At 41.6% G+C, this 25,006-nt stretch overlaps 2 protein-coding genes across 4 annotated transcripts; both read left to right on the top strand.

The window, feature by feature from the left end:
• The first annotated feature begins 204 nt into the window (after nucleotides 1-204).
• Nucleotides 205-7,095, top strand: LOC308292423 (microfibril-associated glycoprotein 4-like). 3 transcript variants are annotated; one of them, XM_080734754.1, is made up of 3 exons: nucleotides 205-249; nucleotides 2,356-2,530; nucleotides 6,222-7,095. In XM_080734754.1, the coding sequence occupies exons 2-3, from the start codon at nucleotides 2,371-2,373 to the stop codon at nucleotides 6,857-6,859; spliced, it is 798 nt and encodes a 265-aa protein (XP_080590880.1). In that variant the 5' UTR covers nucleotides 205-249; nucleotides 2,356-2,370; the 3' UTR covers nucleotides 6,860-7,095. The 3 variants fall into 3 exon arrangements, with proteins under 3 accessions (XP_080590880.1, XP_080590878.1, XP_080590879.1); XM_080734752.1 differs by lacking the exon at nucleotides 205-249 and adding an exon at nucleotides 718-808; XM_080734753.1 differs by lacking the exon at nucleotides 205-249 and adding an exon at nucleotides 767-815.
• A 6,960-nt stretch (nucleotides 7,096-14,055) lies between these two features.
• LOC308293317 (scavenger receptor cysteine-rich type 1 protein M160-like) lies at nucleotides 14,056-24,299 on the top strand. Its single transcript, XM_080735779.1, has 13 exons — nucleotides 14,056-14,266; nucleotides 15,129-15,449; nucleotides 15,740-16,045; nucleotides 16,209-16,508; nucleotides 17,151-17,456; nucleotides 18,151-18,450; nucleotides 18,837-19,142; nucleotides 19,243-19,536; nucleotides 20,299-20,604; nucleotides 20,687-20,998; nucleotides 21,144-21,449; nucleotides 21,532-21,831; nucleotides 23,547-24,299. The coding sequence occupies exons 1-13, from the start codon at nucleotides 14,197-14,199 to the stop codon at nucleotides 23,570-23,572; spliced, it is 3,453 nt and encodes a 1,150-aa protein (XP_080591905.1). The 5' UTR covers nucleotides 14,056-14,196; the 3' UTR covers nucleotides 23,573-24,299.
• Nucleotides 24,300-25,006: the final 707 nt, after the last annotated feature.

The following is a 25,006-nucleotide window of genomic DNA, read 5'->3' as shown; positions in this document are numbered from 1 at the left end:
AACCCAGGAGGCGGATTCTGGGTGCAACGTCATGCAGACAGGCCAATATGAGTGGTTGGAGTTGGCACTCCCAGACTGTGATAGAAACGGCCACATCCAATCACCTGCTACCGAAATTCAAAAAATGGCCCGCCCCTTACATCGAGTCTGTCCGAGAGAGCCCAGATGTAAGGCAGAGCGTTACGCACTGCTGCAACTATCTGGCGAAAGTCAGGTTAGTTCCTTGTAGTGGAAAACCTACAAAAAAAGGTATTGTTTTGCCCTAATATCTTCTATTGTATGTTCTTGTATTTAAATACCTAATTTAATGCAAATTACTGTAATGCAAATGCTTAAAATGATTGTGAAACATGAAAACCTGCAAATCTCAATAAAGTTTATTTAAAAAGGAAAACCTGTGTGGGGTGGGGTGGTGCCATGGTAATGGAAAGGTGCCTAAAGTGTGGTCCAGGGATCCTCAGGGCTCTGCTTGGGGTCTTTAACTCTGAGAGTGTACACATGGAACCAAATGGACCCTTACTGGTCTGTAAATCTGAGAGTATACAAATACCAAATGGACCCTTACGGGTAATCCTCATAGTGTACAAAATGGGTGTATTGAGGGGATAATATGACACTGTATCAAAGGTCATTAGGGTGGAGTTATGTTTAGAGCTCCACTCACACACACTCACACACCCACCCACCCACACACACACACACACACACACACACACACACACACACACACACACACACACACACACACACACACACACACACACACAGTGTGAGCAGAAGGAGGATTTCAACAGCATCTTCTCTTGTGGTGAGAGGTCTACACATTGTGGATGAGAATCAGTTTTATTTACTCATAGGAGTAGGAAAAGAAAGAAATATGTTTTTGTGCAAAGTTCTATGTTTTTATAGGCCAAAGAGACAAACAAATGATTGACCTACAGTATTTGCACATAATATGTTGTGTTAGGGCATGGTCACACCACTTTTATTCTAACTATGAGTGCGGATTGCATTGCCAATGCATTTCAATGGGTATGGAGCATCTTTTTTGTAAAGTTTTTGGCAGCAATCCACTCCATTCCCATTGACATGCATTGGGAGAATCCACCCATAGGTAGAATAAAAGTGTGGTTCCCCAAGTCTGTGTTTGTGGGATCATTCAGGTAGAAAGAAAAGTGTGTGAACAATTTCTGTGTGGTTGGCAGTTTTGTGTTGTATTGTGTTGTATTTGTATTTGTGATTATAGTGCACTGGTTCCCAAACACTGGGTAGGCAAGTCACACATTTTCAATTTTTTGCTTCATAGATTTTTTTATTTTTTTATTTTTATTATTATTTCAAAATGTAATATGAATTATTTTACTAAGCAATATCATCTGAGAATTTCCATAAATTTGAAAACAAATGTTTAAAAAGCAGTCAAAATAGACGATCTAAAGGTTCTGTAGATCTTCTGTTTTCACTAGTTTGGGTCCAGTGTGAAGGTCTAATTACTCTTCTGGGTCTCGAGCTAAAATGTTTGGGAACCACTGCTATAGTGGTTATGATGTGAGAGAATTTGGCAGTGACGTAAAGTAACTAAGTACAATTTTTAGGTACTTTTACTTTACTGGAGTATTTTCATTGTTCTGCACGTGTACTTCTAGTCCACAACGTTGTGAGCTTGTACATCTGCTAAAAAAGATTTTAATACATACTGTACATGACTGTGATACCTTGTGAAATGGGACATTCATTCATTCAATGAGTACTTTCTACTTTCTGTACTTTAAGTACGATTTGAATGCCGATTTAATGCTGAAGTAATGTTGGACTGGAGAACCCAGACCGGTGCCCGTGGGCAGAATAGTCACCATTGATGTCCAGTTGTGCAATACCTGTTGTATCCATCTGTCTGTCAGTCTGTCTGGCTCTCTTTTATGTCCATATGGTGTTCCGTGTCCAGGCCAGTCTGTGATGTCATCTCCAAATTTGGGCACTGTAGTGATGTATGTCAGTGATGTCAGTGAGTGATGTCAGTTGGGCATTGTTTCAGCAATGCATTGCACGATATCCAAGATGGCGCTATTTGGGAACTGGCTTATGGGGTCTATTTAGCCAAATTTACTCTGTCATCCAGTTTCCCCAGCAGCACTGATATATATATATATTATTGTCTCCGCCAGGCCGAAAGCCATGGGGAGACTATGTTTTTGCCCAGGTCCGTCCGCGTGTGACTTATTTATCTTTGTTGAGTGGTATGTTTAGATTTTTGGGGTTCTTAGAAAGCCAAATAAAGACATCTCCATTTTCCCCTGAACGAACCAATATATGAACATCCAATAAATACAAGGTGTCGCGCTTGTTGTCTTACAGAGTCTGAGCGTCACCATGAAGGCTGCTTTCCTTTTTGTCCTGTTGTGTCTGGCTGAGGCTGATGACATCCGCTGGGAGGTGAGGGCCATGTTCAAACAGATGAACAGCAGCCTGGAGGAGAGGCTGAGCAGCCTGGAAGAACGGCTGAAGAGCTGCCTGGGAGAACAAGATGCAGGTTAGGATGCTTAGCTTTCAAACACTGTTATACTTTTTTATATTTAGATACATTTGATATGCATTTGATCACATGCACCATGTTGATTTCCTTTTCGCATTTGTATATTTTGGGAATGAAATAAAGACTTTGAATATCGTAACATTACTGTATTTCACATATCAGTTTTCTCAGTGATTATATATATATATATATATATATATATATATATATATATATATATATAAACTAGGGCATTCACGAATAGTGATTTTTAGAATTCGAATTATGCGACCTCCAACTATTCGAATATTCGGGTATTCGACGGGTGAAATGTAATATTTTTGTAATCTAATAAATCATTAAAACGCTCCTTTGCGAGCCTTAAAAACAACCAGCAATTAACGGGTTAACTTTTGTAGGCGGGACAAAATGCGGGGTTCGTGAAATAACAGCCATCGATTGGCTGTGAGAGGTTTTCACTGGTGGATGCTGAACTCAAGCAGCAGAGAGAGAACAGACCTACAATGCACAATGCGTCGCGGATAGACGTGTTGTGAGCTTGTAGATCTGCTATTTTTGACACGCTTCACTGTCTTACGACTGAACATAGCATAAACATGCTGATGAAACTTGCGACGAAAAACAAGTTCATTTTACTAGGAAAACTCTGAAAATAACTGTTCAAGCCTATCCTATCTATGTTCAACAACAACCACATTTATACTGTCCATCCTTTGTTCGTTACAAGCAGTGTTGTGTTGTGAATTGTTTAGCCTCGGGATTCAGGCATTTCGTGATTATTTGATGGGATATGCACGCTATGTTAATGACTTCACTACCCTTAGCACCCTTAGCACTACAGAAAAATCAATGAATACATGAAGCTAGTTAGCATTTGTTTTGTTTTTTATGTTTTTTAGAACTTTGATTATATGGTGTTTTTCTAGATAGATATCCTTTTGCATTTGTTATATTGTTGATGATGTACTGACATATTATCTTGTTTATTATTGTGATGTTATCTGCTGATTGTAAGTCGCTTTGGATTAAAAGCGTCTGCTAAATGCCTAAACTGTAAACTGTAAACTGTTCACACGCATGTCGTTAACACCTCCGCTACTTAGCAGGCCATTAATATGTATGTACCGTCAGTACCGAGACTCATTCCAATGTTAACGAAGGCTGGTGCGTGTGACTCGAGTCTCGACCAGTACAACAGACAAGGCTAAGATGGGTTATGATTACATGCTATAGTATATACTATACAGTATGTAACACACAAGCTTTACAAGATCATCAATTCCACTCCAATCTGTGTCGCGAAACTCTCGACCCGTTATAAAACGCTGGACGCTTGTACCTTTATTGTTTAAGATGAGATACATTTGAATATGGAGCATGACATCAACGCGGTTGTGGTGAAGCGCGGTCCAAAAGAGCTACTGTAAAGAGAAGGGTGTCCTCTAAACTGGATATACTCGGCAAGAGGAACGAAACTCAGCAGCAATAAAGTAAAGTAGCTTAAAGTATTGCACACCTTTGTCAGCAATGAGCTGAGCATTGAGCTTGCTTGTTCTGGAGTGCTGTTGTGTTCTGGAGCGCCCCTCCCCTCCTACACTAAGTGACGGGCCCAACTCTATGGACGGGCCAGCCGTGTATGTCGGCACATCAATCACATAGGCTAGCCACTACAGTGTGGTTGGATTTGACAACAATCAAACATGAATGGATTAGGAGAAATACTAACACCAGAGCTCACAGCTGCATGTCTGATGTAGAAATATTGTCACGGCTAAAAAACAAAACAAAAAAACAAACAAAAAAAAAAACAATATTTTTTTTGGATTTTTAAATAATATTAAAATTTATTTCGGCGAATATTCGAATAGTGATTACAGTAATCGAATAGTGATCTGATATTCGAATATTCGAATATTCGGTGAATGCCCTAATATAAACGGTTCTACACGGCAGCAAAACCATGCTTGCTGTAGACAGTGGTGTAAAGTCTTTACACCACTGTCTACATGTTCCCAAACTTTTTAGCCCATGACCCAAGAGAAATTAAACGTTTGGGGACCTAAACTAGTAGTAGTGAAAATAGCAGATCTACAAGCTCACAAGTCACTTTGCATGCGTTGTGAACTTCTAGATCGGCCCGTGGCCAGCCCAGGGCCTGAGGGTAAGCATGTGTCACAGTGACAATATACAGTATGCGTCAATAAAAACGATATGATATTAACTAGTAAATATCAAAAATATTCTAACACGCCCATTTACTGATAAAAAAAAGCAGCTTGTTTTTTTTCTAGCAGCTTTTTGCTGTTCGACCCAACGGGAGTTCGACCTATGGGGTGAAAATAGACGATCTAAGCTCACAACGCATTGCCAGCTTGTTACAGTATACATTTGAAAACTTGTGAAATGGGACTTTAGCATATAATGAGTACTTTTACTTTTGGTGCTTTAAGTACATAGTGACGCCAATACTTTCGTAGGCTACTTTTAATTTTTAGTACATTTTGAATTCTGGACTTTTACATTAACAGATTATGTTTACATTGCAGTATTGATACTTTTACTTAGTAAAACATTTGAGTACTTTTTCCAAGTATTCTTCCTCCAGTGGTGGAAAAAGTACTCAAATGTTTTAACAGTATCAATAAAAAATAAAAATAAATACTGTTACAAGTAAAAGTCCGGAATTCAAAATGTGCTTGAGTAAAAGTACAAAAGCATCAAAATGTAATAAAGTACCAAAAGTAACAGTACAAAATGTTTGAAAATAGCAGATCTACAAGCTCACAACACGTCGTAATGCCGATTTTCAAATAGCCGCTAAAGTTGTTAATGTATGTTTTATAATATTATAATTTATATCTGCAAAGTAACTAGTAACTTAAGTTTTCAAATAAATGTATTGGAGTAAAGTGCAATATTTGGATCCGAGATGTAGTGGAGTAGAAATTCAAGTATTGGAAATTGTAAATACTCAAGTAAAGTAGCCAAGTACAAGTAACTCAAAATTGTACTTAGTTACTTTACACCACTGTCTTCTTCCATACTTTTTCCAACACTGGCAATACACAATACACACGCCCGCGGAGGGCGTGTGTTTGCACCCTCGCAACTTAACATTATTGCAACCGGTCGTTCTAGCGTAGAATCAGTGGAATTCCGTGATCCAATTCTCGATAACTGGTCTGGTTGTCCGTCTGTCTGTGAGACTCAGTAATAAGGTAATGTGTCGCGATCGGGGAAAACAATCTCAAGGGTACAGATGGAACCAAATGGACCCCTGGTTCCCTGTATTTGTACCACCCGCTCATATAACATAAGTTGTGGAGATAATATATGCTCTCAATTGTATTTATGAACTCTTACTTTGTAGTGCTTACCGGAAGTCCTTATTACCCTGTTGTATACAGTATAAGAGCGCAATTAATAAATCTATCTCAGTTCATTTGTCGACTGAGTTCCAGCTGGAAGCTGATGCCTCCCTGTCTATTCATTCATTCTGATATCCTCTAATACTATTTTTTGACGGCTAGTTTGTTAAAAACCATTTAGCGGTAAATATGCCATGAAGTTGCGGAATCTTTACGGCGTGACGTCATCAACAATATTAGCCAAAAAGATAGCCTGATTTACCTTTTTTTGTGCGTGTCATAACAGCTTTAAGACTTCAAGATGATACTTGTTGTTGCAGTTCTGTTGCTCAACCTGGACTGTGAGGGAATCGCCACACATAGTGGTGTGTACACCATCAACCCCACTGCTGCACCTGTCAATGTCTACTGTGACATGGACACAGATGGAGGGAATTGGACAGTCATCCAGAGAAGAGTGGACGGCACTGTGAACTTCTACAGGCCCTGGGCTCAGTACAAGACTGGCTTTGGAGACCCATCAGGTGAGTACTGGCTGGGACTGGAGAACATGCATCTCCTTACCAAGGACAAAAAGTATCAGCTGAGGGTGGACATCAAAGACTTTGTGGGGAGCACAGCGTCTGCCTCTTACTCCTCTTTCTCTGTGGGTTCTGAGGCTGATGGCTACAAGCTGCAGGTTGCTGGCTTCACTGATGGAGGAGCAGGAGACTCACTGACCTATCACAATGGAAGTAAATTCTCAACCTTTGACAAAGATCAGGACAACAATGGCGGCAACTGTGCAAGTGTTTATTACGGTGCGTTTTGGTACAACGACTGTCACTATGTTAACATCAATGGTGTTTACCTGTGGGGACAGACGGCTCATTATGCAACAAGTGTAGTCTGGAGGCACTGGAAGGGTTATCATTACTCCCTGAAAGCTGTAGCGATGAAGATCAGACGCGCTCCTTAAACATTTTAGGTTCACATAGATTTTTGAAAAGCACAGCCGTGGTATAAAAAGGCATGATGCAATATTTACTTCTCTTCAGGTTGTCTTTTATTTTCTTTGGGACTCTGTTTATTCCTAAACTCAAACAGTAGATATCTGTAGTGTATCACATACATGCAGTATTATTACTGTGGTGACCTGTCATCTATGGCTCTTAAATCAATAAATAATCCAAGCTGTTAAAAGAATAAAGAGATAAAGACAGACACAATGTGTATTTAATGACTTGGTAACACTTTACTTAAATAACTGGTCTATATTGCATTATAATCACATTTACGGTGCATTATAAGGGTTCATAACACTCTTTATAAATGTTTATAATGATTCTTTTAACAACTTATAACAAGGTTTATGAAGTATTAAGTGTTGGTCATACTACATTATTAAGCTCAGCAGAACAACGTTATTAGCGGCACCTTGTCAGCCGGGATAGTGTTCGTTGAGAGCAGGTGAGTCACATACAACAGCAATGACAACAAACAAATGTGTGTTGGGAGGAATTAGAAATAATCTGCATAATGCCTAAAATTCAGGAGACTAAAGGGGGTTAAAATCAACACCAACTAAACATTGCTAAAAGTTTCAAATGGAAAGTTCAGTTGCATGTGATCTAATGCGTAGCTCAACTCAAATATAATGTCACAACAGGCTTTCAGGTGTAAACAAAAAAGCATTTGACATAGAACAAGGAAGAAACAAAAAGAACAGGTTAGATATCAACATGACAAGGTGACATTTACATGAGGTGCATTAGGGTGTGTGGTGAAAACTAGCAGTGGCATCAGCCAGTTAGACGTAATAACAGATAATGTACATAACGTGCATGGTTTAAGGAAGAAAAAATGAGTCAGTTTAAAGTAACAAATCGTTTCAGTCACATAGTCATTACTACTACCATCGTCTCTGTCAGGTGGAAACCTCATATGTCCAAAACCGCATGTTAACTTTCAGGATTCAAATTCAAAAGTAGCAAAACAAGTATAGCAGAACAACCTTCTAAAACATGTGTCTTTGCGCTGTATTTCGAGCTTGTTGTGCATTTGATACTTTTGATGCTTTTGTGTGGCACTGCAGTTATGATCAAGTAGGAGGAAGATAATTCATGAAAATAGAATATGAAGATAAGTCTTTTCTGCCCGACAACAGTGACATAGACAGAATAATAATGGTGTGTCAGCAGGACAGTCTGGTGACAGGAAGGATCAGTGCTTGTTCAACAGTCATTGCGACCGTAGGTCGCATTTACTACCAAAACCTGTAGGGACCTGGGGGTCCCTGGAGCTCCGGGGGTCCTTGGAGGTTGTAGTTTGGCAGGTAAGGAGTGTGTGTGCAAAATGTGGCATGGATGGGGGCAACGGTTGTGGAAATATGAGCAGGGCAAAAGTGTGACGTGTGACGTGTCACTCACGGAGGGATATTTTTTTACACCTGGGGGTCCCCCAGGGAGCTGGGGGTCCCTGGAGCTCCGAGGGTCCTTGGAGGTTGTAGTTTGGCAGGTAAGGAGTGTGTGTGCAAAATTTGGCATGGATGGGGGCAACGGTTGTGGAGATATGAGCAGGGCAAAAGTGTGACGTATGACGTGTGACTGACTCACTCACTGACGGACGGACAGACAGCCGGTGGAGGTTTTGGTAGTAAATGCGACCTACGGTCGCAATCACTGTTGTGCTCTTTGTATATTAAAGCCCTTCTTGAATCAGACTACAGAGTCACACATAAGCATCAAAAGCACCAGATCCACAAGTTTCAAACATGACGTGAAGTGACACGTTTTGAGCTTGTAGATCTGCTATTTTTGAATGAGAATATTGAAAAGTGACAGTTTTGGACATGAGGTTTCCACCCAAAAGAGATGATATAAAAATGGAAGTTTTTCTTCCTTTTTTTAGTAGTAATTCCACAATATAAAAAATACTCTGTTAAAAGTATAGACCAATTATGTGTTTACAAACATTGAGACTGAATGCACAGCTGACTGTATCATGTAATCAATTCCCAACAGATCCCCAAACCTGTTGTTTTGGGGAGCACTGGTTATTCAACGTCCTCTTGTGTGCTAGTGAGGTGCTCCCATGGGAGCGCCCTTATCGAGACATATATACTTCATTGCGCAACGGTATTCCGCGTCAAGAGTAGCTGATATACAAACTCACATCACGTCACCAATGCAACCCTTCTGAGCTTGGAGGTCTGCGCGCGACACCGTCGCAGGACGGAGCATAAATGATGCTTCATGGACTGCAGCTGGGCGAGCAGTAGACGCTCTGGTGATCCAGTGGATCGGTAGGTGATCATGAGGAGCGCTCCCTCTGTTCTGATGACGGTGAATGGAGGTGGGGTTTGAAGGACAACTGTTTTGAATCGCTATTATTGTTTACAATCAACAGAAACTAAGGATTATATATTTCAAGAGTGAGAATTTACAGTAAAAATCCTAAGCATTCTTCCTCCACACTGGGAGAAAAACGGCATCTGAAAGTTTGATGGAATGCATTTTTAAACACGAGTGCCATCCATTGCATCCTATGAACGGTGGGGTTCATTTTGTGCCGACCAGCGTGCGCATACTGGTTTATATCAATGTGACGTGGACCATTAAGGCATCTATAGGCATCAAAATATACATGAAGTAAAATTACTACAAATACATATACATTTTCGGGGGGAAAAAACAGACAATCTGCAAGCTCACAACACCTCACATTGCATAGGGGTGGTACTGTATAATTATGTAAATGACATTGTAAGTAGCTTCTCCTCACAAACTCTTGCCTGGAGTAAGACGATAAGGCCATCAGTGCCACCTTGTGGCGCTTTCATGAACACAAAAAAGGGCTCAAAGAAAGGAGGCCTTGTGTTCCATTGTCCATTTCATTGGTTGGTCACTCAACTTACTGAAACATGAATGAATGTTGAGGTATTTTTACTTATAGTATAGTATATCACATTTTCAATACTTTAGTTTATACTTCTCCACTATAGGCTACGTCTCAGAAGTAAATATTGTAGACTACGTTTTTACTACTTTTTTTTATCCTTCCTGGGGTTTAACCTTGCTTTCGATTCAACCTCCTGGAACACTGTATTCAGTTCACCAACTCTGGCCCAGCTAAAATGCAATCATTTAACCACTCTCCATTTATATGTTGGTCATTCCAAAATAGCAGATCTACAAGCTCACCAGCGCATCACTTTGTGCCGCGCTGCAAGCTTGTGCATCTGCTAATTTTGAACATTATTTGAAGAATCTTGAAAGTGTTGGAAAAATATCCTTTTTAATTTCTTGAACTTTGACACAAATCCCTGGCACAAAACCTTGTCAGATGGGTGTATGTTGTGCACATCAATTTGGGGGTCTGTGTCACAAAAAAAAAAAAAAAAAAAAAAAACATTTGAGAACTACTGGCGTACTGTTTGAGAACAACTGACTACTTGTGATGCCCCAAAAAGTTGTAAAATAAGTTAACTGCTTGAATGAATAAAAAAAAACGAACGCACCACCCACCGCTTTCCGCAGTGTGTGGACAGTCTGGTGATTGTATCATGTCATGTCACTTCCACTTGAAAATATATTTAATTATATTGCTGATTAATATATATAAGGGCAGAAACGTACCTCTTATCTCCTCTTATATCTCATCTTTGTCTTTCTTTTTTCCCCGTATTATAAAGCTTGATCATAGATAGCGCCACACAAAAAGTAGCTGCTCAAGTACTTGAACTGCCTTAATTATTATTTTTATTTTATTTTAAGATTATTATTATGATGATGATGATTATTAATAAAACCTGGGAATAAATTTGTTACCAAACGTTTTCTTCACTAATGTGTATGTAAAGGTGTCTAGTAACATATCTAACAAAGATTGAAATTCAACATCCCTAGCAGAATCTTTGACAGCTAGGGTAATTCTGCTTTAAGTGTGATGTGAGGGGTCTAACTAGGTGTTTGTAATTATTCTGAATCCATTGCAAGCATTTGTTTTGCACGAAAAACATTCCTTGGGCCAACAATGGACCCCATACAACTGTGAAAAGTGATGACTCATCATTAAACCATCGTTCTTTGGGGGTGTTTTTTGGCCCAATGGATGTTTTTTTTGCTTGTTTTTTTGTGTAAAACAAATGCTTGCAATGGATTCAGAATAATTAAAAACAGTTAGAACTAGTTAGAACTAGTTGGAACCCTCCCATCCCACTTAAAGCATATTTTTTGGGAGCGATTTTCCCCTTATAGTACAGTGTATGAGTGAATGAGACCCAGAATTACACTAGCTGTCAAAGATTCTCCTAGGGATGTTGAATTTCAATCTTTGTTAGATATGTTAGTAGACCTATCACTCTTTACTTAGTGTGCTCTTTTTCCCCAATACACCAAAGCTCTTTGCCAAAAATAACAGATCTACAAGCGCACAACGCCTCGCGCTGCGAGGGACATGGACACAGGACACTAGGGTTCAAGTGGTTAATATAAAAAAGGAAAGTTTCTATCACTCAAAGATGTGGAGGACCCCCTTTAGTAACCCTGAGGACCCCCTAGGGGTCCCGGACCCCCTGTTGAAGGCCCCTGAGGTAAAGGGTTGTGTTGACTTTGTGTTCAAGGATGGAGGTTTCTTCATGTGTCGCAGGGTATGTCACGGTGTCAGAGGCCTAAATGTTGACTCTGTTCAGAGATAAAAGAGTGTTTGTGGACTATGATGTTTGAGTCTCCTCCTTGCCCAGTTCATTCACCTCATGCAGACATGTACAAAAACATAGGCCTAAATTGTGTATGTTTTTCTAATAGTATATTTATATACAGATGGGTTCATTTGAGGGTGTAATTCCAATGTGTGTTTTAATGCAACTTTTACCATCATTGCATACTGCAGGGGTTTTCAAAGTGGGTGACAGGGCACACTGGGGTGCCGCGACGGCAGTCCAGGGGTGCAGCGAGATAATTTGATAATATTTGGAATTTATTTGGACACTTGAAAAAATATTTAGTATCATTTTAAACTTGAAGTACACAGTTATTTTCAGTCAGTTCTAACCAAAATGGCTATTATCTCAACGTTTTCCTTGCAACATAATCACTAAAATATCATTACTGTCAGGCAGAAACCTCTGTCGCACAAAACTAGTGAAAACAGCAGATCTACAAGCACACAACGCTTGTGTGTGTGCTTGTAGATCTGCTGTTTTCACTAGTCTAGTACATTTTATAGATGATAAATACAAAACTAACGGTTTTGGACATACAAGGTTTCCACCCGACACCGACAATATGCTATAAATATAAGGTGCTGGGAGAGAAAATTATAATGTAGGGGTGCCTCGGATTAAAAAAATATTCATGGGGTGCCCTGAGACAAAAAGGTTTGGGAACCCCTGGCCTACTGGCTGGCTGATTGATACCTTATTAGACATAAGTGTAAACAGCATGAGGTACAGTCAGACATTTAGGCTAAAAGGATAACAAAAACAAGTCCTGGGGACTCGTTTCCATTGTATGCATTTCATAGGATCAGAGGTCATTTGTGTTCTGTACTGTAAGTGTAATCTAATTAGGCCTAGAGTTATTGAATGCTTTAACCAGTGAAAAATAGCAGATATACAAGCTCGGCACTCGGTGCCGCGCTGCGAGCTTGTAGATCTGCTATTTTTGAAAAAGTCGTAAAAATGTGTGCAAATCTTTGAATATATGTATTTTCAAAGCAAACGTTTGTAACTCAAATTTTGCTTCTGGGGGGTCCCTGGAACTAAAAATGTTGAATGGGGGTCCGTGGCCAAATAAATATCATTTTGGGGGTCCTTCACATGAAAAGGTTTGAGCACCACTGACATAGTAGTCTCTCAAGAACAGACTAACTGAGCTAAGTGAAAAGGACCTTTTCTTTGACGATGGCTGGCCAGATTGCTGACATAGAAACACAGGTTTTTCAAAAAATCTTAGAAGGATTCAAAAGACACTTATAGAATCGGGTCAAAATTCGAATTTTCACGATTTTTCAAAAATTGCAGATCTACAAGCTCGCAGTGCGGCACTCGGTGCCACGCTGTGAGCTTGTATATCTACTATTTTTCAATAGTTAAAGCATAAAATAATGATACACAATAGTGTGTACCCGTTCTAAATGGGTTAAGTAGACACACAAAACTGATATTGTACTTGAGTCAATTTATACTAAATGTACAGTACTATTTTGATAGGCAAACCTATTTAAGCACAACTTTAATACTGCACTTTCAATATAAAGTTCACTTTGATTAAAAGTTTAGTCATTTTGTCTTTAGTTTAAAGCACAGGCTCCTACATAAACATTCCTACACTTGACAATTATTAATCTAATGCTAAATCTTTCCGTTTTTGTCAAGAAAAAGATGTGTCAGCATCTTTAGTCTGCTGATATAAATGTATTTATGACACAAGTTGAATTTCAAACTGTAGACCAAAGCAGTCCAGCTATTGGTGAAGCTGATTTGGATAGGGACACATGATCAGATGCAGGACAATGTCACTATGACAGAAATAAATCATGGAATGGTTTTAACTAAGATTATGTAAAAAAATTGTGGGGCAAATGAATGTGCGTGGCAACAGAGTATTTGGTTTGGAACAGACCCATAACTATGATTATAATACAATATAAATTTGTATTACAACTATCCTAATTATAATACACTATAATGGATTATAACTGTGATTATAGTAAGTACAGTATGTATTACTATGATAACTATAATACATACACTATAATAGATTATAATAGTGTATAAGTAACACAATAGAATCTATTATCATGTATTACAACTATATCCTGGTGGTCTAAATGAAAAGTCAGTGAGAGTGATCAGTCATTATGAAGTGTGGATACTTTTTAGTACCACGTTTAGCACCACCTTCACACCACTCTACCCAGGTCCTTAATTAGTGGAAAACCTGGCACAAGTGGGTGGTGTGGTGTTGGGCCATGTCAGTGGAAAAGCAATCTGGCTAGCCATCGTCAAATCAAAGAAAAGGGAAAACAGCTCCCTCAACTGTTTTGTTCCTTTAACTGCCGAGCTCAGTTAGTCTGTTTTGAGAGATTAACGGAAAAGCGGCTTATGATTATGATATGATGCCACTGCCTGTGTGTTGAAACATTCCACTCTCTCAGCCAATAAAAACAGCTGGCTTCATCATACGTCACAACAACCTCTGTTTACATAAAGACCTAGTCCTGTGGTGGAGGGACGAGAGCACTCCCTTTAAATCGTCGAGGAATAGTTATTCTGTGTAAACACTTCTGAGTGCTGTGAGAACGAAGAACGAAATGCATGTGATAACGCAAAGCTGTCTCCTTCTCATATGGCTGTATACTCTGAACTTAGTGAGGGCTGAAGGTAAGAACATTCTCCTTTACAGAGCAGATTGAAGGTGTTTTAAGTATGTGTGTTAGTGTGTGAGTAACCAGAAAATAATCATTATAAAGAATATCCTGTTTCACAAGTTTTCAAATGTATGAAATGTATACAAATCTTTTGAAAATAGCTGTTTGTTTGACTATTTTCAAATGGCTGAAATGTACATGGGGGTATATTTCGGTATATGGGGCTGAAATGGTTGTTTTGTAATAATAATCAAAAGTAACTAGTAAAATGTTGTGGAGTAGAAGAAAAGGTACTGAAAATTGTACTTGTAAAAAACCTGTAAAATGTACTTGAGTAAATGTACTTAGTTGCTTTCCACCACTGGTCTTTTTGAGCGGTGGTAAACCGCTCCATAGCGTGGCTGTGTGTGTGTGTGTGTGTGTGTGTGTGTGTGTGTGTGTGTGTGTGTGTGTGTGTGTGTGTGTGTGTGTCTGTAGCCTGTATTCCTCAGCGTTTTGCCATAGCAATGTGTGTGTGTGTGTGTGTCTGTAGCCTGTACTCCTCAGCGTTTTGCCATAGCAATGTGTGTGTGTCTGTAGCCTGTACATCCTAGACTTATATCCTAGTCTGAAGACGTTATGCAAGCACGACCACCGCTCACTTCACATTGGGTGTGTTTTTTTCCTTTGTTTATTGACAAATTAACAACACACATCTGTCAATCACAATACTCAATGGACTCTTTCCCAGGAGTTCATTGAGCAGATGAGTCCAAGACTGTTGGACTCATCTGCTCTGGTAAAAGACACACTACACTTTAGGTTTGGACTATTATTAAATAATATGTTAAATATAACCATTTCCCCCCATTCCTTTCCATCTTGTCTCTGTACAGAACCTGTCAGGTTGGTGGGAGGAACCAGTCACTGTTCTGGTATACTGGAGGTGAAACACGAGGGAGAGTGGAGAGCAGTGAGTGGTTGGTCTGACAGGGGGGACTCTGACTGGCTCCTGGAGATATCATCTATAGTGTGTGGACAGCAGGAATGTGGTTCAGCTGTTTTAACAGAAAGGACTTTTGATTCCACACGTGAACCTACGTGGGTGGTATCATCTTGCTATGATCGAGCTGAAGGGGAGTTTTCACTGAGGGAGTGTGAAATTGAGTCAGACTCATTATCGTCAGATTCTAGCAGAATCAAGGTGATCTGTACAGGTAACACAATAACTTAAATAACTATTAAACGTAAATGTGTGCATGCGTGCCTGCGTTCCTGCCTGCATGCCTGCCTGCCTGCAGTTATGCGTGCATGCGTGCGTGTGTACATGTCTTACAGGGGAGTATGGAGTGACTCCCAGAGATTTAGGATTCTATTGACTTTTATATGAGGACTGGTGATGAGGAGGATTTCTTTACGATGATTTGTTTTTATTTTATATAATTAAATATTATATTACTTCTATAGATTAAAACTACCTCCCTCTCTCCCTCCTCTCTCTCTCCAGAGTCTGTAAGGTTGATGAATGGGACTAGTTCATGTTCAGGTAGAGTGGAGGTGAAGTCTGCTCAGTCGTGGGTCTCAGTGTGTGAAGGTGACTTTGACCAGCAGGATGCAGAGGTGGTCTGTAGGGAGCTTGGCTGTGGGGCTCCTTCAGTCCTCCAGGGGGTGCTCTATGGTGACGAGAAGGGTCCAATGTGGACCAAAGAGTTCCAATGTGAAGGCAACGAGTCTGCCCTCCTGGACTGTGGAACCTCAGACTCAACTAGAAACACCTGCTCACCTGCCAAGACTGTTGGACTCACCTGCTCAGGTAAAAACACAGACACACACACACACACACACACACACACACACACACACACACACACACACACACACACACACACACACACTACACTTTGAGTATGGATTATTATTTAATGATGAATTAATATAGCTTATTTTTTACTCCTTACCCTCTTGTCTCTGTAAAGAGTCTGAATATGCCAGGTTGGTGGGAGGAACCAATGCCTGTACTGGCAGACTGGAGATGAAACACAAGGGAGAATTGAGACCAATGATTGGTTATGCTGACTGGACCCTCAAGTCAGCATCCGTAGTGTGTAGACAGCTGGGCTGTGGTTCTGCTGTTTCAACACAACATATAGGAGGTTCCCATCAACCTGTATGGCGGTTTTCATCTGTATCTTGTGTTGGGTCTGAGTCTACACTGAAGGATTGTGTCAAAAAATATTCTGATAGTGCCCACGGCAGACAGGAGGTGATATGCTCAGGTAACACAACAAAATGCTTAAACAATGACAATAAGGTAGCCATAAATGATAACGCTTGTAGAGGAAAATAAAAGTTCTCTCCAAGCGTTACAATTTATGGCTAACAAATAGCAATAATGTTGTCTCTTATGCTTTCTATCTACTGCCGCATTGGCAGTGGCTGAGGAGGTAGAGTATCTATCTCTCTAGCATTGTATTTACTGAATATATTTGTTGTCTGTGTGACGGAAGGCTGGCAGAAAGGACTCGCTCACTGCTTTGAATTTTAAGGAATACTCCTTAGACTGAGACTTTTTAGATGCCCATAAAGTGCCCGGTGCTCAGTGAAAGATAATAGATTTTCTGTATGATCTGCTGTTCATGTTAAACACTCTGTCTTTCTGCTCTGTAAATGGATGGTTATCTCAGAATTTGTATGTTTTCTGTAATCACTCTGCATACAGTATATATTGCGTGCGTGCATGTGTGTGTGTGTGTGTGTGTGTGTGTGTGTGTGTGTGTGTGTGTGTGTGTGTGTGTGATGACAGCTGGTGGTGTCTGTTCGTACAGTGGTAGATATGGATAACTTGGTTATGATGATGATGATTTTTCTCATGTATTCAAAAATGTAATCTCTCTCCCCCCTCTGTACGCTCTCTTCAGAGTCTGTGAGGTTGGTGAATGGGACTAGTTTGTGTTCAGGCAGAGTGGAGGTGAACTCTGATCAGTCGTGGGTCTCAGTGTGTGAAGGTGACTTTGACCAGCAGGATGCAGAGGTGCTCTGTAGGGAGCTTGAATGTGGGCCTCCTTCAGTCCTCCGGGGGGCGCTCTATGGAGAAGTGAAGGCCCCAATGTGGACCAAAGAGTTCCAGTGTGAAGGCGGTGAATCTGTTCTCCAGGACTGCAGAACCTCAAACTCAACTAGAAAAACCTGCTCACCTGACAAGTCTGTTGGACTCACCTGCTCAGGTAAAAGACACTACACTTTAGGTTTGGATTCCCGAAGTCCCTGACATTAAAACCATCGCCCCTGGGTCATGAAGAATCTTTCCTATTCGAAACTGCCACAGACTTTTTGTATTGCTTAACACATGGGAAGCCAAGGTTTATAACATTTCTAGCTGTTGCTGCTGCCGTCGTTCACTTACGCTTTAATTTTGAAGAGCCTCGGAAGCTTTGTGTGTGTGCACGTGAGTGTCCATTGACGATTGAGGAGGATAATCCATTTGTTTACAAACGCTCGCGAAACTAAAATCCAAACCGGGACCGACCATCGCGGTAAAGTGTCGCCGTGAAAACAATCAGATCTCTGCTTCCCTGGTGTTGTTTTCATCTCATTCATAGATAAAGCCCTTCTTATGTTTCAAAGTAGAATCTAAAGCAATGTAAACTGCCTCCGCAATTTCTCCCCCTGTCTAACTGCCTGCAGCTGCGGGGTGACGTAATGGACTCAGGTCATTCAGAGGGCAGCTGCAGGCACGCACAGTTAACTCTTCGTTGCCTCGTCTGTCAACGAGATAACTTCCTTTTGGCAGGGGGACACCTAGTGGCCTTAACTCGTCACTGAACGAGTTTGGCTCCCAAGTTGTTAATATGATATAACTGTGTTCAAAATGTATCCAAAAAAACACGTTTCTTGTTTCTCTCTCTTGTCTCTGTGCAGAGCCTGACGATGTCAGGTTGATGGGAGGAACCAGCGAGTGTAACGGTAGACTGGAGATGAAACACCAGGGAGAGTGGAGAGCAGTGGTTGGTGATCGTGACTGGGACATGAAGTCATCATCTGTGGTGTGCAGACAGCTGGGCTGTGGTTCTGCTGTTTCAACAAAACAGAGTTCTACTTCCCCATTTGAACGCGTATGGAGGACGAACAAGGCCTGTGTAGGGTCCGAGTCTTCACTGAGGGAGTGTGTAACAAAATCGACTTCTCATTCCACCATCAGGCTGGATGTGACCTGTTCAGGTAAAATGACTGAATGTCTGTCTGTCTGTCTGTCTGTCTGTCTGTCTGTCTGTCTGTCTGTCTGTCTGTCTGTCTGTCTGTCTGTCTGTAAGCCCGCTGGGCCCTGACAGGACGCAGACACAGAGTTGATCAGGGCCGGGTTCGAGCCAATGTTTTTACTCTGATCTCCCATTTATGAAACCATGAACTTTCCTCCTTTCACAGCTTTTAGGCTTCTATAGACCTTTATTTATACTTTATTTAGACTAATGATAATGATAGTGATAATGATGATGATAATAATGATGATGATGATGATGATGATGATTATGTCTGCCTGTTTGTCTGCCCCTCTCTCTCTCTCTCTCTCTCTCTCTCTCTCTCTCTCTCTCTCTCTCTCTCTTCAGAGTCTGTGAGGTTGGTGGATGGGACTGGTTTGTGTTCAGGCAGAGTGGAGGTGAAGTCTGATCAGTCGTGGGTCTCAGTGTGCGAAGGAGAATTTGACCAGCAGGATGCAGAGGTGGTCTGTAGGGAGATTGGCTGTGGGGCTCCTTCAGTCCTCCAGGGGGCGCTCTATGGAGAAGGGAAGGCTCCAATGTGGACCAAAGAGTTCCAGTGTGGAGGCAGTGAGCCTGTTCTCCTGGACTGTGGAACCTCAGACTCAACCAGAAACAACTGCTCACCTGCCAAGACTGTTGGACTCACCTGCTCGGGTAAAATACACACATTCACATACATTAGTATGTTTGGATCATTATTTTATACTAAAGACAAATTATCTGTTTACTCCTTATTCTTTTTTTCTCTGTGCAGAGCCTGTCAGGTTGGTGGGAGGAACCAACAACTGTACTGGCATACTGGAGTTGAAACACCAGGGAGAGTGGAGACCAGTGGATGGCGGGTTTCACTGGAACATGAAGTCAGCAACTGTAGTGTGTAGACAGCTGGGCTGTGGTTCTGCTGTTTCAACAGAACGGATGTCTCCTTCTAGAGATGGATATGGATGGGGGATTACACCTACCTGTGATGGTTCTGAGTCTTCGCTGGGGGAGTGTGGAAAAAATCGGCATGTCTATGGCGGTTTCCAGGTAGAGGTGACCTGTTCAGGTAAGAAAAAAGAAAAAGAGAAAAAAATAATAATTTAAACAATGACAATCTGTACATCCTCTCATTTAATCTATCTATCTATCTATCTATCTATCTATCTATCTATCTATCTATCTATCTGTCTGTCTGTCTGTCTGTCTGTCTGTCTGTCTGTCTGTCTGTCTGTCTGTCTGTCTGTCTGTCTATCAGGGATGTGCTGGGCCCCTGATTCAGTCCGGGAAAAGGAGTTGGAGAGCTCCTCATTGCGCACAGCCAACCAATTTTTTCCGCCTTCCAGATGCGCCGCGAGGCCCAAAATACTAATCAATGAGCAGTTACTGTTATTTTAGGTCTTTCTGGTATAAAGACAGTCTAATGATGTTTTATGTAGACCATCCAGCCGGTGGGGCTGGTATTCAGATGATAGACAAGCCAGTGGGGCCAATGTGATGGCTCTGTGGGCTGCTGCTACTCAGCGCTATAAAGAGAGATCTCTCTATAGCACTGCTGCTACTCAAAGATTGGCCATTTCAGATCATGAGAGAGGGAACGGACCGGCCTTTCGGGAGTTGTCCTGCTTTTCCCAATGGCCAGCACGTCCCTGCTATCTGTCTGTCTGTCTGTCTGTCTGTCTGTCTGTCTGTCTGTCTGTCTGTCTGTCTGTCTGTCTGACTGTCTGCCTGTCTAAGTATCTGTCTACTGTATCTATCTACGTATCTATGGACTCTTAGATGTGGAATGATTAAGATGCTTTATTCCTCCCCACAACCCCTCTCTTTCCAGAGTCTGTGAGGTTGGTGGATGGGACTAGTTTGTGTTCAGGCAGAGTGGAGGTGAAGTCCAATCAGTCGTGGGTCTCAGTGTGTGAAGGTGACTTTGACCAGCAGGATGCAGAGGTGGTCTGTAGGGAGCTTGGCTGTGGTGCACCTTCAGTCCTCCAGGGGGTGCTTTATGGGAAAGTTAATGCTCCAATGTGGACCAAAGAGTTCCAGTGTGAAGGCAGTGAGTCTACTCTCCTGGACTGTGGAACCTCAGACTCAACAAGAAACACCTGCTCACCTGACAATACTGTTGGACTCACCTGCTCAGGTAAAATATACACTCCACTATTGCTTTGGACGGTTATTTTGCCATTTATTATATTTCTAGTCTTACTCTCGTCTTTGCACAGAGCCTGGTGACGTCAGGTTGGTGGGAGGAACCAGTAAGTGTACTGGTAGACTGGAGATGAAACACCAAGGAGAGTGGAGACCAATGATTGGTCGGTCTGAGAGGGACTCTGACTGGAACCTGAAGTCATCATCTGTAGTGTGTAGACAGCTTGACTGTGGTTCCGCTGTTTCAACAGAAATTATTTCTGGTTCTACAAATGAACCTGTATGGAGGACTATGTCTTCCTGTGTTGGGTCTGAGTCCTCACTGAAGGAATGTGTAATAAAGAAGTCTAGTTCTTCCGATGCAAGACTGAAGGTGATCTGTTCAGGTAACACAACTAATGTCTTCAACACTCCCATTGTTAACAATTCAAAATATTTGCTGTGCTAAGGAATTTAAAAAACATTTCTTTGCTCCTTAAATGTGGACTGGTCTATCTCTCGCTCTATGTTTCTGTCCCAATTTCTCTACAGACTCTGTGAGGTTGGTGAATGGGAATAGTTTGTGTTCAGGCAGAGTGGAGGTGAAGTCTGATCAGTCGTGGGCCTCGGTTTGTGAAGGTGACTTTGACCAGCAGGATGCAGAGGTGCTCTGTAGGGAAATGGACTGTGGGGCTCCTTCAGTCCTCCAGGGGGCGCTCTATGGAGAATCCAAGTCTCCAACATGGAACAAAGAGTTCCAGTGTAAAGGCACAGAGTCTGTTCTCCAGGACTGTGCAACCTCAGACTCAACTAAAAACACCTGCTCACCTGCCAAGACTGCTGGACTCACCTGCTCGGGTAAAAGACAAACTACACAATTGGTATTGATTCTTATTTTACAATGAAGTTATATTCATCATGAACTCTTTTCTCCGTACAGAACCAGATGATGTCAGGTTGGTGGGAGGAAACTGTACCGGTATAGTGGAAATGAAACACCGGGGAGAGTGGAGGCCCGTTTATTCCGACGGACCAGGCAGTTCAAACCAGAAGTTGATATCTGTTGTGTGTAGAATGCTGGGCTGTGGGTCTGCTGTTTCAACAGAAATGGCTTATCTTTCCGTAGAACAACCTCAATGGAAGGTTTCGTCTTCCTGTGTTGGGTCAGAGTCTTCAACGAGGGAGTGTGTAACAAAGCAGGCTGAAATGTACTTTGTCAGCTGGAAGTTGATCTGTTCAGGTAAACAATTCATGGTCCCTAATATTCCACTAATGATAGTTGGGGCGCCCGCTGGCCTGCTGGTCCGGGCACGTGCCGCTTGGGCATTGCCGCCTGGGTGTGGATGCCTGCCGGCATCGCCGGTTAGATTCCCAATCCGGACGACCTTTGCCGCGTGTCGCTCCCCGTCTCTCTCCCCCATTTCCTGTCGGTCTGCTGTCTTATCCATAAAGGCAAAAAAGGCCCAAGGACAAATGTTTAGAATGATAGCTACATCAGAATATAAATGCTTCATGTAAACACCTCAAACGTAAGAGACTGGTCTGATAGGAAGGAATTTTCGCTATGCATCCCATGTTTATAATGCATTATAAACATTCCTTTAATGCTTTAGAATCGGTCGAAGGTTCGCTTATTTGCATTGGAGACAGAGAGGAGGTCCAAGTCTGTGGACCGCAGGGTCCATGGCAGAGTAGGTTTATCCTGGAGGAGGCCTGAGAGGTATTGTGGAGCCACAGCGTTTTGACACTTGTAGGTGAGAAGGAGGAGTTTGTAATTGATGCGTAACTTAACAGGAAGCCAGTGCAGTTGTTTACGGGTGGGGGAGATGTGCTGCCAAGGCTTGGTGCGGTTGACAACCCTGGTGGCTGAATTTTGGACATAGTGGAGCCTATCCAGGTATTTGTTTGGGTCCCCAAACAGGACTCCGTCGTTGTAGTCCAGACGGGGTGTAACAAAGGTGTGAATGAGGGTCTCAGCCACAGAGTCAGAGAGTGATGGACGGAGCCTAGACATGTTCTTGAGTTGGTAGGTCGATTAGGTTATCTGTTGGAAACGTACAATTTACCATTACGTTTTTAGCAGACACTCTTAATCCAGTGCAATTTACAACAAGGACAGCACATGGTAATACATTAAATGCATAGAAATAGACTAGTCATCTAAAAACATAGGTAGACCATTAACTCTTTTACTGCTTGGGACGTTCCCGTTCGCCCCAATTTTGACCCTAGCTCGTTGCCAATACGAACGCTCGTTCATTTACTTACTTTTGATGACTGTAGGCTGATAACTGGTCGCACCGCCGTGTACAGTAAAAACATCTCCCGTAACGCTGCTCTAAAATGTCCACCGCACGTAAACAATAATGGGACTCCAAATCACTTCCTGGCTGTTTTCTGTGGATCTGATATAGAAATGCATTTCTATGCTCTGAATGGACGGCAAGCGGAGCGGCCCAATTCACATTCATTCTTTGCATGAGGCTATACCCTCTGCCACCAGCTTGGCTAAAGTACACATATATGTCCAATGAAAAAAGATTGTTTGGAAATAATCAATAGATCGTTTTCTATAACATTGCAAACGTAATCTGCTTTTTGCTGGCACCAGCCCCAATAAATAAATTATAAATCTGTCAGTAGAACTGTTAAGAACCTTCAACCAATCATCAGTCTAATAGTAGAAAAACTAAAAATTCAAATCTAATTTATTTTCATCAGTGCTCAACAATGACCTGGCATTAGTCTATAATATTACTATCTAAATTCCACATTAGCGACGGAATGTTATGAACATGAGGTTGAAAATGGCCAAAGTGGTCACTTAATACAGATGGATGCATAACGTGGCAAAGTGATGGGTACAAACCGTAAAATATCTGATAACTTTAGTTTCACCTCATTGTCAGTGCTGTACATATCTGCTGGTTCAGCCAATCATCTGTCTTGTTACAGGTCCGCAAACATCACTGTCTACATGAACAGGGTTTCTGAGGGACAACAGCAGGGGCTGCAGGTGTTTGAGAGTTCCAACTTCACCTTCAGCTGTGCCATCCAGCCACAGCACCCACCTTCCTTACCACATCCAGCCAGCTGTCAATCACTATGACAACTTCCTGTGTCCAGACCACAAGGGAACTATAACTGTGTTCATCACATCATTGTTTTTGTCTCCGCCAGGTCACACAGCCTACCATGAACTACTGCTCCTACGACTACTGATACTACTCCTACGGATTATGTCTCACACAAATCATTACACAATTTGAAAGTTACATTCCAAGTGGCTAGGACTGTCTTCCAAAGTGTATGGCCTTGGGTAGACAACCCGACCTGGTGGAGACCTGTGCTCAAAGGAGAACATTCTTAGGCTATAATGGTTATGTTTTTTAAACCTCATAGGCTGTTGGTTAAGACCAGCAAAGGTTATCAGGATCTGTTAGGTTAGGTTGCGTCAGCAGCCTATAGGTGCCTGGACCGCAAGAAAATGTTATAACCTCATAGGCTAGTGTTTAAGATGTTTTATTCTCTTATGCTAAAGGTGTTTCTATAAGCAATGTCTAGCACAGCATTAATTATGTTTTAGAGTGTTACTTACAAGGTACTGTATATGGTTTGTGAAAACAAATCACAGATATGGATTGATATTAAAAAGTGAATGTACTTTTGATGGAATACTTTGGAATAAACAACGGTACTTAAACTCAAGTACAGAACTGACTGAACATCATTCCCTTGCAGGGCAGTAATATTTGACCAGGTTTATTTGATTCGGGTAATGGGTTGTGTTGACTGTGTTTTCAAGGATGCCACAGACAATATAGCAGTAATAGTAATAACAATTGTAAACATTGCATACAACAAAAGTGGCACAACATTATGTTTATTTTTATTTCCCGGTGATAAGCTTGCATATAGGCTTACTCAACTAATTTGGAGACAAGTCTAATTCGGTTTGGCTTTGTCCAAACTACAATATGACGTCATTCAGAGGTTCTGGGGGGGAGATGTTGGGACCTCCTGAACCGAACCCCGAACCAAACCGAATTAAACTCGGCTCTAAAAGTGGAGAATGCACTTGTTTTTTTACAGGGGCCAATTTTTACAATTTGCAGTCACCAGTAGGTTCTCTTTTAGAGTGTTTTAAAGGAGGGTAAGGAGCCCCACTTTTTTATGCCTGTTGGTAGGGCTTTCCTCATTCTGGTGGCATAGAAATAGAACAAATTTGACCCCATTTACAGTATGTGCCGATTTTGCCGAAACAGGGTTATGTGACTGTCCCGGTGTCACGGTTGTCAGAGTCTATGTTCATAAATGTTGACTCTCTTCAGAGATAAGAGAGTGTTTGTGGACTATGATGTTTGAGTTCCTCCATGCCCTGTTCATTCACCTTATGCACACACATGCAAAAACAA

Source organism: Nannobrachium achirus (genome assembly GCF_963921795.1).
Source record: "Nannobrachium achirus genome assembly, chromosome: 10".
In the NCBI taxonomy this organism is placed as follows: Eukaryota; Metazoa; Chordata; class Actinopteri; order Myctophiformes; family Myctophidae; genus Nannobrachium; species Nannobrachium achirus.
Note: the sequence above shows the minus strand (reverse complement) of the source record. Positions and strands in the feature narration are given on the sequence as shown.

What these genes read in the sequence shown, in the direction of transcription:
- LOC308293317 (XM_080735779.1), top strand. Translation starts at nt 14,197, where the DNA reads ATGCATGTGATAACGCAAAGCTGTCTCCTTCTCATATGGCTGTATACT. An exon ending in TGTTGGACTCACCTGCTCAG is followed by an intron (nt 17,457 to 18,150) that starts GTAAAAGACACT and finishes GTCTCTGTGCAG; the next exon opens with AGCCTGACGATGTCAGGTTG. An exon ending in ACTGAAGGTGATCTGTTCAG is followed by an intron (nt 20,999 to 21,143) that starts GTAACACAACTA and finishes ATTTCTCTACAG; the next exon opens with ACTCTGTGAGGTTGGTGAAT.
- LOC308292423 (XM_080734754.1), top strand. Translation starts at nt 2,371, where the DNA reads ATGAAGGCTGCTTTCCTTTTTGTCCTGTTGTGTCTGGCTGAGGCTGAT. An exon ending in CCTGGGAGAACAAGATGCAG is followed by an intron (nt 2,531 to 6,221) that starts GTTAGGATGCTT and finishes TTGTTGTTGCAG; the next exon opens with TTCTGTTGCTCAACCTGGAC.